This window comes from Hetaerina americana, unplaced genomic scaffold (assembly GCF_022747635.1).
Source record: "Hetaerina americana unplaced genomic scaffold, ioHetAmer1.1.p SCAF_15, whole genome shotgun sequence".
Lineage (NCBI taxonomy): Eukaryota > Metazoa > Arthropoda > Insecta > Odonata > Calopterygidae > Hetaerina > Hetaerina americana.
In genome coordinates this window covers 4,439,393-4,454,198 of record NW_027286625.1, presented here as the reverse complement: position 1 = coordinate 4,454,198, position 14,806 = coordinate 4,439,393, and the positions used below count along the sequence as shown (strand labels likewise).

The 14,806-nt window shown below is 37.9% G+C and overlaps 1 protein-coding gene across 1 annotated transcript in view; it reads right to left on the bottom strand.

Annotated features, from left to right (window-relative positions):
* Nucleotides 1-14,806, bottom strand: part of LOC139686758 (UPAR/Ly6 domain-containing protein crok-like) — a 180,965-nt gene that overhangs the window by 34,504 nt on the left and 131,655 nt on the right. Inside the window, exon 2 of the mRNA XM_071583793.1 lies at nt 22-183. Within this exon, the coding sequence (XP_071439894.1) occupies nt 22-183 (162 nt within the window). The remainder of the gene's footprint in view (nt 1-21; nt 184-14,806) is intronic.

The window sequence follows — 14,806 nt, the reverse complement described above, 5'->3', positions numbered from 1 at the left end:
AAAAGGTTTAGGTTTTCTCACCTTTCTGGACGATCTTGCGACAGAGGGTTGCGTTGAGGTGGTCTAGATGTTCATGCTTTGGCTTTAGGTTGCAGTCAACTTCTCCGATGGAGAATGAGTCGAACGGGTCTCCGCAGCGTGGGTCGTACTCTGAGTTGCACTGGTAGCATTTTATTGAAAGTCCTGCAATAGAAAGGAAAAACAACATTGAGTATTTCTCGGGCAATTATATAGAACTAGAAACTTAAATGGTAACTTTGTACGCAGATTAATCATAGGCAGTATTATAGCTACATTGCTGCTCTTAAACATTTCATCCTGCCATCATGCTTCTAAAAAGCAACACTAAATTCCTAGTGCCCTCATTCTAATGAGCCTAAGCTGCAGTTAAATCTCCCGCTTGAAACTCAGCATTTAATTCCCTTCGTGTGCTACTCTGAAACTCCTAAACTATCATAGAAGTTGTGCAGTATTCTTTTCTACTCATTTACCACATATTTTCGATCTCCCGTTTATAACTTATTGGAACGTACCATATTCCGTCAATCAATTTCCCGCAAATTGATCACATGGGCTCAAATCTGGGGAGCAAGGGGGCCATGGAACATCCCCTTGTAAGGAGATATGGCGGCCGGGAAATTGTTCTTGCAGGATTTGGCGTGAACGACGGGCGATGTGAGCCGTGGCACCATCCTGTTGAAACCAAAAGGCTTCTGTATCATATTCCTCACCATACTTTTCCATTTTGGGGAGTGAAACGTTCTCCGGCATCTCATAATAGCGCACAGATTTCACGGTAACAGTAAACCTCCAGATTCAAAAAAGTAAGGCCAATGCATATGGAGGAGACAGCGCACCAAACCGTCACTTTGGGGCTATGAAGAGGTCTTGGGTGAAGTTCCTGAGGGTTGTCAGTCGCCCAGTAATGAAAATTTTGCTTATTTACTGAGTCGGAGAGGTGAAAATGCACCTCATCGCTAGATCACACCGCCCTCTGTGTCACCAACACACTATCATTTTTCTTAAAGAACGTTTCTACGACAAAGCCTCGATACTTACCAGACCAATACATGGTAATTACTAAAAATGGCGTTGTTTCTCCCAGCCAAAGCCTCCTACTCTGCTAATTTACCTGCACCTTTTTAGTGATTTTATAATAAAAGGGAGTCCATATGGACACACCCTGTATTTAACCATTTAGGTTAATCTAATTCCCACTCATTGAGAAAATCTGAGAACAAATCCTCGGTAAAAAATACAGGGCAGGGGTTTATAATTAGCATTTTCAAACATATAAATTCAGCAACAACTGTTAATAGACGTTTTCTGATTGTTTATATCACACTTGCGTATTCGAGTTAAGTAAAAAAATGTAATTTATATCACATCACAAACATCATCAAGCAAACATATTAAACAACGAACAATAATGATGGGATTTGGAAGAAATGTGTATAAAATAAAGAAAAAAAGTATTTAAATTGAGACATACCAAACTGAAAGTGGTTACGTAGCAGAAGCAATCCATATTAATAGAGTATATTTCACATAACATAAATTGTCTCAGTCAATGACAGGAGGATTTACAATAATATTATCCCAAATGACGAAAACCATCATAAGAAGAATATAGAATATTAAGGTTAACATTTGATTAAGCCTGAAAATGATGTAAGAATGCGCATTTTAGAATAAGAATTTATTTATTGTTCGAGGTACTAATAAATCCCCATGCGAAATGGTTAGCAACGTAATCATCACATTTTTATCACAATTAAAAATTGATAAATGTGAAGTTTTCATCATCCTAAAAATTTCTTTGTACAGATATATATATGTATATATACTATATATATATATATATGTATATATATATATAAACACACATATATGTATGCATATATATATATAATTTTATTTATTATTTATTTATGATTTAGTGGAAAATTATTATAAAAATTTCCTCTACGCGATTAAATAAAAGTCCAACAAATTAACTACATCAATAATTAATTAAGGGACCATTTCACCCACGATTTTCGAGGAAAAATGGTTTAAATTTTCGCTCACATGCATAACTATGAATTTAAAATTTCTCCCTCTGCCATCTTTGTTGATAGTACTAGCAAATTTAACGTTCCAGTGTTGTATTCATGTGTACGTTGCTTCAGGTTTCCGTGCCCAAAGGAAACCATATGACTGCAGTGCACTCATGGAGGAGGAGTTCGTAAGCTAATTAGGCATCATGAAAGCGGAGGGCTGCTTGCTCATGGCAGGAGGGGAGAAAAATTGCCTAAAGAGGGCTGAAGAGAATAAGGGTTCCGTTAGAAGGGATGGGCTGATGTTATCCGGGAACGAACGGGGGTGATTTCTTGGGAGGGATGGGTCGAGAATGAAGGGGAGCAGGCGTTCTAGCCATTGCCCAGGATCCCCAAGAACGACTGGCACTAATTCACATTTCGAAATTCAAAACATTAGAGGAGCCACCTTTTTAACGCTGCCAGTACAGCTGCTGGTGGAATTTAAACGGGGAACTTCTGCGAAAGAAACCCAACAAGTTCCAGCGGGAAATCACCATTATTTTTCCAATTAGGCCGCCTCTTTTACTTAATTTATGCTTCAAACACCCCTTAGTAATTAATATATTTGTACATTTCGTGATGTGTCTCGTTAGAACATTACGTTTGAAGGTTATTTTTGCAGACCTATGAATTAAAGTGTGCTGTATACTCGTATGTTGTCTTTTTAATTATAGCGTGTGAAATTAAGGCCGTGTGAAATCTATCATTTTCATCGTAAACAAATGAGTGAAGTAGAAACACCAGTGCATCATCAAATACGGGACTACCACCGAAAATGGGCTACTTAACATTTTCTTAAAAAAATCGATGGCAGGGATACGCCTGGAACTATATGCGACCCACGAAGTCAGTTTAGTTACGCGGAGAAGTATACCCCACAGGAAAGGAATATGGATTTCATATGGTGTGGTCTAAAGGTCGAGTTTTCTAATTGAATTTAAGTTGGATTGCAAATTAGTCAGAGAGTGCATAAACGTAGTATCAATTCGCACATAGGAATTAGAATCCCTAGTATTTGGGAAATTATCTCTCTTTTTTCGGTCCAATGGCAAATTACGGGTCCTCGTACAGAACTTCTATACTTGGTGAGTTAAGCGCTCGCCACATTCACATGCACTTAATAAATACGCTTTCCATAGTAAGACCAAAAATTGTGATATAACGGGTGATTTTAGTTTACAACACATAATATCAACACCTTAATAAAGTCTAAAGTTTTAGGTAAAAGTATTTTCTAATCGATTACAAATGGAATAATAAGTTGAATTGATCACTAAATTCGATTATGGAGTCAGAAGCGAATTAATGTGAAAGTAGGGAGACTTAGGTATATAGGGGTCTTTAATTGATAACATTCGTGGCACAATACTAATATTGATGACTCTTGATCGGAAAACAATTAGCAGTCGTTTGTGGAAGTATGCATGAAGAAATAATATGAGATTTATTCTTTAAACTTATCTTTTAACGTGTTTTAAGAAAAAAATGAAATTGTGTCTGAAGAATAGGAGTATAAAATCTGTAAATGTTTGTATTGTCAAGTCTGCGGACACACTCATCTCATTAGATATTATCTCCTATAGGACTCATAACTCCCATCTCATAACTCTTTTATTTCTCGTTAAGAATAATTTAGTTATGCTGAAAATGTTTATTGACTTCTGATCATGTTGGTTAGGAGAATATAAAAAATATTTCTTATAAATTGTAACTCTCTATGATTTGACAGTTGAGGGCGATACTTTGTTGGAAATCCATTTGTAACGCATGAAGAAAGAATGAAAGACTTTGCGCTTTCCACAAAAAAGTGTGATCTTTCTTGTGGAAATGGAAAGTCTTTCATTGTTTCTTAGTGCGTTAATTATCTATGGACTGATTGGTGTATAGATGGTATGGGACCAATTATAGCTACTCTTTGGGTGCTGAGCGAATTTTACCAATCGCAACGCAGAATTTTACATACGCCAAGCCGTGTCACAACTAGATGAAAATCTGACGGAATAACAGAGTGCCTTGATTGGCACACCTCACCTTCTATGGAATACACGCGACTTAAATGACCAGAATTCACTCCACTGACCAAAAAAGTACGTAAAATGAACAGAATTAAATCATTCTCAGCCCAAATAACATGGACTAATTTAAGGATAGGCTCGTCATAGAGTCGGTAATAATTTATCAGGATTAGAATATAGTTCAATAGTTATTTAACTATAAGTTATCGCTGCAGAAAATTTTATATTTTCGGTTTCAAATTCAAATTTCAATCTGTCGGTTCGAATATACAATTTTTTTAAAACCTACAATTGGCAGTTTAATGCCTTTTTTTTAAATGTAAATGATGATATCTTATAAACTCGCTAAATTAACCTTTGACTAAGATTTGTGGGGAAAATTCTGTTAAATACGCAAACAGGGAATATTTATGAATTTGAACGTTCGAAAAGGTGTTTAGAGAATTTTAAAAGTAAATAGTTGTTCAAGTTTGGATTTCATGTTTATATGTTTTCACTGGGAAAATATGCGAGAAACTAATAAAGATTGCCTTATGTCTTTATCACACATTCTGTATTTGTTCTCATAAGGTTCATCAATTCACTGTTATCATGTTTACTATTGTGGAAAGATTTTCACAATTTTAAAAATGTATCGTAAATATTTGTCCTATATTTAAAGAAATATGTTAATAAGCTCAAAACAATACTATTAGTAGATAAATTGGACATTTACCGAATCAAAATCGAGTTTATTACTAATGACATAGTTTCTTTGTAAAAGAGAAGTCCCATACGTATTAATTAGAAATGAATATTTCTGGGTATTAAAGGCGAGAACTTCGTATAATCTTCTCAACCCCAATATCCTCGATTGATTACTATTTATTTGCTGAGAAATTTCGTGAGGGAAGTAGTATTCATTGCACATATGTAGAATATAAGAAATATATGACGAGGTTGCTAATGTTACAGTACCTCCTAGCACTGATGGGAATTCCAGCAAATCCAATGATGATCTTAGAATTTTTATCAATCTGCACTGCGGAAATCGTTCAATCTCAGTAGCTTAATTTATTCACGACCTACTTTTAAATGCACAGGCAAAGTTTCAAGGCAGACAAATCGCACTAATGTCACCCTTAAATGGTGTTCATATTAACCACAGTAGTTTTCGATCACACAATTCCTTACAAATTGAAATAATTTTAATTTTTCCATTAAGAGATATGACTAATGTAAAGCCATTGATCTTTATCTTCACCGGCCCTGCTCACCCCACGACGGAGAATCTGAACCGATTGTGAACAAAATAAATGTGAAACAAAACGGTCAGATTTTCATCTGCATCCACATAATGTCCTGCAGGGCGATGCGTGACAGGAAATGTTAGACCACCCGCCATTAGTGTCATTGGTAATCATTGGCATTCAGTATAGATATACTGTCAGACATTTCAAAATTCTGTACATGTGATTCACAATACTGTGGTCGAGAATAGTACGAGGGGAAAAGGGTTAGTTGTACCTATCTGTTTGGTAGTGAATTGCCTTTATCGTCTCTCTATGGTCTCTCCTATCGATGTAATGAGTGAGAGTTTGAATAATTCCCTCAGTGCCATCGCAAAAAATCATGCAATTTCTATTTATGTAGCAGTTTAAGCCTTGCATGTAGTCCTTGCGTTTCTAGTGGCACTAAACATAGTATTTCAAGTATTATTTTGACGATTCCAGTTCGTTCATTACTATTTTTCATGAACGGGACAACTTTCTTCCGCATCTGTTTCAGTTCTGGAATCAGATCCGTCATGTTCAAAGGGTATTCAATCTGACATCTCACCAACGCAAAACAAAACCTATCCTCGGCTTTACAATTCGATTGATTCGATTCCGAGGGGGGGGGCTTCCCTCTTCTCTCGAACAACTGAGAGCAGGCACACCTCCGTCGCATACCCCATTGATCAGCCATCTTGTGGCGAGACTCGAAATAGACCGGGTGACCCGAAACATGCAAGAGGCGGCGGGTGGAGGTGGAGGGGTGTGGAGTGTGGAGGAATAGGGGTAGGGGGTATTCCCCCTTCCCTCCTCCGGGTGCATTCCCTCGGAGAGCCAATCCCCGCCCCGGAACCCACCCACGCCCGCCCTCTAGACGCCGGTCTCTCTTTGATCCACCCCCGGCCGCCGCATTGCCCACGCTGCTCCGTCGGCCGCGTCCCCGCTACTGCTCTCCCCCTTCTCGCCGCAACCCCCATCGGCTCACCCCCGGGGTGGTCGGATCGGTTGCCACCGCCCACGCGAAAACGGAACCCCTCCCGGCCTCCCTGCTCACACCTCAACGACCCTTTCTCACTGCCCGTCGTGCTTCCGTCCCGTAGCTGTGTCGAGTCTCACCTCCCAGTCTCTCTTTCTCTTCCTCCGCCACCCCCCTCCCAACATTCGCCTACTCTCTTTCCGCCTCCCCGCCCTGCCCAAACCTTCCCTCGCTAGGTAGAGTCCAGGGATGCCTTTCCGTCGGAGTATTCGATATCTTTCACCCCGGCGAGGGTCTCGATTCGTTTCATTCGATTCTCAATGCTAATGTTTGAGGATAGAAACTGCAGGTACCACGAAAATACGGGGTCAGAGGGTGAACTGTGACCCGGTCCTGGAGGCTTGGGGTGGCTCTATCGAACTGCCGGGGAAGATTTCATTTGCTCGGAATATATTTTAAGAGAATCTTAATGACTTAAAAATTCACTTCGTGGATGTTGTATACATCCATACCATAGGAAGGTGCAATCAATGTATGTACATGTAGACCGAATTTTTGTTGGTACAACGCATTTCACCGTGGTACCTGATGGAAGTGCCATATGGTGATGAAACCCTTCATGCCAATTAAATTTTAGTGGAAAAGTGCATTTTTCTTTCATATGTTATGTTTAAAAAGTAGCTTTTATGGAAATCGCTGGCGTCTATGTTTATTTGAAGTGCAGTCATTACATGTTGGATTGACTTAGCATACAGTCATATGAAATGGATGTGGTACCACCTCATTTGGTTTTTTTACTCCAACTATAACAATTAAACCTTGTATTTAATTAAATAACAGTTTTTTGAATTTATGCATACCGGCGATTTAGTTTAATATTTCTTGGGGATATCATATTATTCTCCCGTTTTCTCGGGATTTTTATGTCCCTTTTGCCATTTCTGTTATTTTCCCCTTTTTGTTTCACCCCTAAATTGAAAATTAAACTGAACTATTAAATTGAGATGTCAAATCCTAGTCAACAATCTTTCAGGGGCCATAGATCAATAGAAATGTAAATCAATCCGAATTATGAAATAATTTTTAATATCGATCTAACATTCAGAGGTAGGTTTACATGAACGCTGAAAACTACCTCCATCACCGCTCAATACTTTCATGAAGGACATTGGATTTCTTTGCCTTAAAAACCTTATTAGCTGAGTTAATGAATGTTCAGAGTTACATTTTTTCTACTTCCTTTCACTCTTCCAAAAAGCCCACTTTCGCTCTCTTTAGATCGCCTTTTCAACAAATTAAATTTCATCGTGTACATTGTATGAAATGTGATATGTCATCGTCATTAAAATTCTACCTAATCGAGGCAGATTTTGGATAGTCCGTATAAAAATATTATGAAGTGCATTATTATGTCCACATCTAGTAAAAAAATACAAGACTATGAAATTTTAATTCGTGAGCAAAATTGTTTAGACTGTTAATTGTACTTCATAAATACAGGTGTCCTGTGAATATATTTTATTCAAATTGTATTTTTTTATAACATTTATATAAAAAAAACCATAAACACAGTAATAAACCCGATGGTCGGTTGGGTAGGTGTTGGTTGGATGATTGAGCCCGACGGCGTGTGAAATTCACTCATCAGGCAGTTCCTTTCCCTGTGTTGGTTATAGTTTTCCAGGAAGATCTGGTACCCGAAAAATCACATAGCTTGGGTGGAGCCGTAGGTGCCCGGGAATCGAACCCGGGACCCTCCGGTAAGTAGGCCAGCGCTCTACCCCCTCGACTCCCGCGACCCACATAAACTGACCCAATTTTCTAAAGATGCCGTTAATACAGTCAATAATCTTAGATGGACGTGTAATTTCTTTTGATTTTAAGTGACAAATAAATACAGTTTATCGAGCAGTTTCTCTTAGGATGAAATGATTTCATTAGGGGACAAGGAAATGATTGTATTCGTTTTGTTGGACTACCAGACTAATGGTAAGCGTTTCTCCATCAATTAATGTGATTGAGATCTTGGTGAAAGTCTTTCTGCTCAACTTTCTGGGATGATTTCCTTCCTTTCATTCCTTGATTGGCTTTCCTCCAAACGTCCGCTAGCCATTAATGTGTAGCTATTATTTTGTTGAGTGAGTTCGGATCTCTCTAGAGTGGAATATCCACCCATTGTAGCATCATTATTTGTAAATCGATGACTTGTCTTTTTAGAGGGTTTATATAAGTGGTCCAGTGGATTTAATGCATATTTCTGCAATAATTTTTATTAATTAAAACCCTAACTAAAACGCAACTATTTTTTTTCATTCTGTAAACGTGGGTCTTGAATGGAAAGTATCCCAATTAGGCATCGCAAGACTGTAACAAGTTTCCAACGCATTGATTCAGTAAAATTTTATATAATTATTAAAGATACTTGTATAAATGAGTAGTTTAAATCCTTCAAAACCGTTCTAGGTGGGTTTTTGTCGTGCTATCAAAGAACGATGGATCCCAATTTATTTCAATAAACTAAGATCTAAAATAAGTAGTGATAGGGATGGAAATTATTATTTGACAAGTTTTAAACCTTTAGGAAAACTCCCATAAAATGCAACATTCATGCGCTTTTGATTGAATCTTTAAAAACTGAGGAAACATAGTACCATCCTTTTCCAAGTGAAAACTCATCCAAATTTCCTCATGCTTGTTTTAAACTTAAAAATTATTTTTCCTTTATTTTCTTGAGTTAAATTTAGTCATGCCAATGAAAAAATTTACAACCTTTGAATGCTTATCATTTTCCTGTCTGAGTAAAATGCATTCATTTTAAAAATAAAAATAAATTCTGATTATTTTACATGTTATCCTCTCTATTATTTTATATGTATCCTCTACACACTATTATTTCGATCGGACCTTGGTTCATGCGACGAAATTTGCTTTTACCCAAAAACTATGAAAGTTTCTCTGAGGAAAGAAAGAGAATTTTCCAATGATATTAATGCTGAAATTTGCATCAAAAACCTCTCGTGGAAATTTATGAAACAAATAGTGGCATTATGGTAGTTCGGATGAGAAAAGAGCAGAGCGAATTCAAACAAAAATATTTTAAGCATTCAAAAAGTCTCACAATGCACAATAATTCAAAATTTCTTTCATAAAAATGTTATGCAAAAATTTTTGATTCGATTAATACAAAATTTCATTGAAGCTGCTAATTTTAAGCCAGTTTATTGAAGTACATTTCGGAATTATTTTATTTTACTCTATGTTCCGTAATGGCGTTATCTAATTTGATTTAGCAAGGAAATTGATCTATGGAGAAGTTAAAAATGAAACATTATTCATTACTAAGTAACTTCGGGAGATCGAAAAAAATTCAAATTCAGTTTACGAGCAGAACTTTAGGCAAGCTGTTTGATGTAATTTTTCTTGAACGCCTGCCGGTTCTGGGTTGGCTGTTTGATAGATATTATTTATCCCTTCATATATCCGTAAAACTACTTCTTTTAAGTTGTCGTAATGTGTTAAAAAAGTAAAATGAATGTGTAGCTAATTGGATTAATATCTTTGAAAGATGAAATTTATTTTTTGATATTTCCGCTGTTCGTCGTGGATCGCAAATCCTTGGGAAATGAAGACTTTTTTTTAAATCAATACCATTCGTTTTGTCAAGATTAATTGCTTCACAAGGAGCCGGGTAAACTTCGTTTTTTCTATTCCATCCGAGATAAAAATCTATGGAATATTTCTGAAATTCATTCGATATTTCCGATAAAACAGTTGAATTGTTCGGGAGACCTTTAGTTCATCATCAAAATCTCGAAGTTCTTGACGAACCTTCTTGTGATTTCCTCTTCTAGGAAGCTCTGGGCCTCATCGTGGCCTTAAAAACAACTTTTCTTGTTCAAATTTTCAACATGATCGTTACTCTCATTAATTATCCCCTGAGAATAAAAGACAGCAGAATTGTATTTAAAATTATGTCATCCACCGTCAATTGGAAACAGTCGAGTCGAGATCCTTCGTCATCATATTTTTCCTACTAATTTCTTGATATGATTTACAGCCTAAAATTTTGAAAAGAAAGGTATGTTTAGAACGAAATCGAATGAAAAGTTAAACAATTTTTTTAAATAAAAAATTTACTCCAAATAATTCATTCACATCATGTTTCATATTCCACCTCATCGCTGCAAGTGTCCGTTAGTTAAGGGTTAGGTGGAAAAGGGACTATGAAGTCTCAATATTGCCAAAATAAGTCGTTTAATAATTAAATTAGTTTTGAAATATAAAATTTTACTCCCGATATTTTACAAATTCTCTGCGCTGATTTGAACCCAAAAAATTAACAAATATCCATTATTTCACGTTTCCCTACATCGATGTGAAATATTTGATTTCATGACTTCAATTATTAACAATGATACTGATTTTTCTTTTATCATATCCTATTGATCCTGATATCCTTGTATCATATCCTATTAATTCTGATTTCTCTTTTAGAATATCTCTCTTATTATATCGTATATTTGCTTATTATATCTAATGTCACATTGAGAAGGTTGATGTAGTGTTGAATGTCAGGTTGTTTTTTGTTACGAGAGGCAAGGGAGTCGTATTGAAACACAATGGTATCGTTGTACCGCTGTGTAGCCCACGTCTATCCAAAATCTACCTTAAACGGTAGAATACCAAATGGAGAATATATCATATTGTTTTCCCCATAAGCGCTTTATATTTCTTTGGTTGGGTAAGACACGATATAATCTTTTCTACGCGTGGATACACTAATACTGACGAAAATCCTCCATTGAAATAAGGGTTCCATAGGAAAACAAGTACCGTAACAAAGCAGAGTATACCTCTAGCATCAGGTGACTTATTAAATGTATTAACAACTTATAAGAGGTGCCATTTCCTTTCCCTCTTCCACCGTTTGGTTTACCACGACGTTCCAATTACCAGGAAAGCACACAACATGAATTTTAATCCCGTGGTTCAAAGTCACCAAAAGGGATTTGAATCTTTGGCACTTCTGTCAACAACGCGACGCTCTGTTGCACCGCTCAGGAAAATTACGAAGGGTGCCAAAAAAGTTTTACAACTTAAACGTAATCGATAATAACAAAGGCGCGCCTTAACTTGCATCGACCGATACTTCAAGAACATTTTATTTTATAGTTGCCTGGGTTGAATATATGTAGATAAACTACAAAAACTTGAATGTAAATTTGTTGCTGAATGCAACCCAAACCCTTACTCACCTCTCGCCTCTTTCATTCCCCGGCTCGCGTCTCTCTTCCCTTTCTCGAGCTCACAGAGCCTACTCCACGATCCAATTCACTCCTCCTGACCCTTTTGTACTCTTCACTTGCGCTCATCACACGAAACGCCCTACATATCGCACTCGCATATAAAAGGCGTTTTCACGCTACCTTTGCCGCCGACTTCTGTATTTCTCGATACGCTAGCCGGACTAACAATCTCGAGCAACGAAGAATTTTAGAGAAATATTTGCATCGATATCAGCAGTGGGTATTTGGTTTTACTATTAAAACCTTAGCGTGATCTAGAGTGCAAATATCTTATTCATTCCACTCCAGATAAAATTTTAATAACCTTTGCCGTCATACTCAGTCAGGCACCACGTGCTTGGTTTAATATGACTCGCAACTATTGTGATATTTATTCCCCAATTTTTACTCGATCAATGCGTGCTTTAAAAGTGCTTGCGTGTACAAATAAAGCTGAAATCATTGGAAAATCAATGTGATAGGTATCGAATGAGAATCAATGTAAACAAATCAAAGGTTGCGTGGTTTTTAGACAAAGAGGAAAGCTAATTTAAACGTTAAAACAGGGCGAAAACTGGAGCATTGGCACACTTCTCCTATCTTTGAAGTGTCTAGGATCAAGAAGGTCAGAGTAGTAGGGACTTAAGAAGGAGATTGTGTAAGACAAAGAAGCTTTCGCAAGGAGGAGGGAATTGATGGCGGGGTGGTTGAGTGAGAATGCTTAGGAAAGAATAATGAACACTTTAATATGGAGCATGGTTTTATACGGCGTGGAAACATGGTCATTGAAACAAGATTATAGGCATAGATCATGAAGGGTTTTAAAATGTGAAAGTTGAGATGAATAGAAAATACGAAATCGTTGGAAATAAAACAAACGAATACGTGCGAGGCTGTTTGGGGAAGGAGAGAGGATTGTTTGGAGAAATCCAAAGTAGGCAGGAAAGGTGGATGCAAAACATTCTGATTGGTGATGGGATGTTGAAGACTGTGACAGAGGGGAGAAGGTTATACTAACAAGGTACGGGGAGGAGACAGATGGGCGTGTTGGACGGTATGAAGAGAGAAAGGAAACATGCGAAATTGAAGAAGAGTTTATCGTAGTGCCAGTTTTCAGGCTGTGTTTTGTTAGGAGAGGCAAAGAAATGTGTCACTGTTAGTCAGTGTCTATCTAAAACCTACCTTTAACGGCAGACTACCTATTAATTAAAACGATGACCATAGAACGCGCTTTTTCCGAATTAATCACATGGCAAACCTTTTTGTAAGAAGTCCAGGCAGACAGAATATAATCGTACTGAAAATGCGATTTGAAAAAATCCATTACACCATGGCACAATGTACCTGAGGCTGAAATATATCCTGAGACATTCGGGTTATCCAGTAAGCATATTGTAAACATACGTGTTTTCCAAAGGTAAATCATCGCATAATGGCTTAATATTCTATTCAATGGCGTCTATAAAAAGTTGTTAACTCTCCTAGGTCTCGTTTTTTATTTATTAAACGAATTTTTAATGAGAGAGGAAAACGAGTCCTCAAAATAATATCAGATGGTATAAAAAATTATCCAGATGAAAAAAATTTTCAACTGGTTTAACATTGAAACATCATATCACCTGCCTTTTCTTACTGAAATACCGTACTCTTTTGTTTAATTATAATTTTGTCGGGAGAGGCGGAAATTGGACGGAAAAGCAGAATGCCGTTCAAAATTCGAGTCGTGGAAGATAAAAGAGAAAAAAAGGTGGTGAAATATGCCACAGAAGAAAGGAACGATGAGGTACCGTCCGCTCTCCCGATTCCGCAAGAGCGTGACGTCAACGGTGACGTCACGATCTCGTGGGGGGGGGGGATTTCGACTCAGCGCGACTCTCCAGCTACCAGTGACGCAACGATGATTCCAACTGGACAAAATAAATCACCCACCCACGTTACTTAGCAACAGGCACGACATAGAATTCGATATTTGCAGTTAGGGGTTAAAAAGTTTTATCTCCCGCTTTGTTCATAAGCCTTTCTTTGTAAACTTTTGTATCCATTTGTCTAACTCGCTCTCTGCGATCGCTAAAATCGCCGAAGATCGGTGGGTGACACCGCGGCCCCTTGATTTGAGAATTTAAACCTCTAACTAAAAGGTTTACAGCAAAATTATTGAGAGAAGCTAGGTCCAGCACGGTGTCACGTTATTGAGGCCCGCTCTAGCGTGACGGAGCGTGATTATGGTGACATAGGAGGTTTAAAATGGGTAAAAATGGCGTTACATAATTTATGAACGACTCCCCGGAGGCCGCATTAATAGGAACAAGCCGGGTTTTTTCAGGGAATTGGAAAATTCATGCATACGAGATATGGAGGAATGGAAACCCGCATTCACATTAATTCTCGTGAAAAACTCCCAAGGAGCCCTTTCAATGACTTAGGGCAGAATTGCTCCTACCCTTGGTGTATAAAAAAACATGACATTAATATTTACAAGAATTATTCGTAATCCCCGCATACAGTTGGCAGGGAAAATAGGACAATGTTATGGAAACGCTTACGTCTAAGGAATTAAGGTCAAATAAAACATTTTGGAGCATTTGAGCTGAGATGCTAAGAATAAAAAAAAAACCTAATTGCAGGAAATAGGCTCGAGTGCTCGTAAAATTGTACATTTCCCGTACCATTGTGCAAGCTCCCTGGAGTTTTACCTCGAGAGTTAATGTGACCGCCGGCTTATTTTTCTCCATAACTCGTAGAAAAGTGTTGGGCCATTGGATCCCGTTACCCAAAAAATGCAATAAGTTTTGGACTCGGAGAGAAAATCGAACACGATTTTGTTGAATTTTCATTCACCATTCCCCAGATTTGTCCCCACTGACGAATGACGGATTGAAAAATAAATAATGAGCATCCCCATTTCACGCTGAAAGACAAATTTCGACTATATTGGCTCGTACTGACCGGCTATCGGCGATACTGACACGCCTCTCACTAGCCCGCCTCCTGGTTTGACAGTAAGCTGGCGGATACGGGCGAAAGGCTTAGCTGAAGATTTTTACCGTGCCGATTGACAACCGCATGCTGGCCTCCTATTCTCAGTCCCCCGGTGACACCGAGTGTCCCTCCCGCCACCATATCCACCCGATTGCGACTCGTTGTCTTTCCGACCTGTCCCCCCTCTATAACACCCTTCCTTCCCACTAGTTTCGCG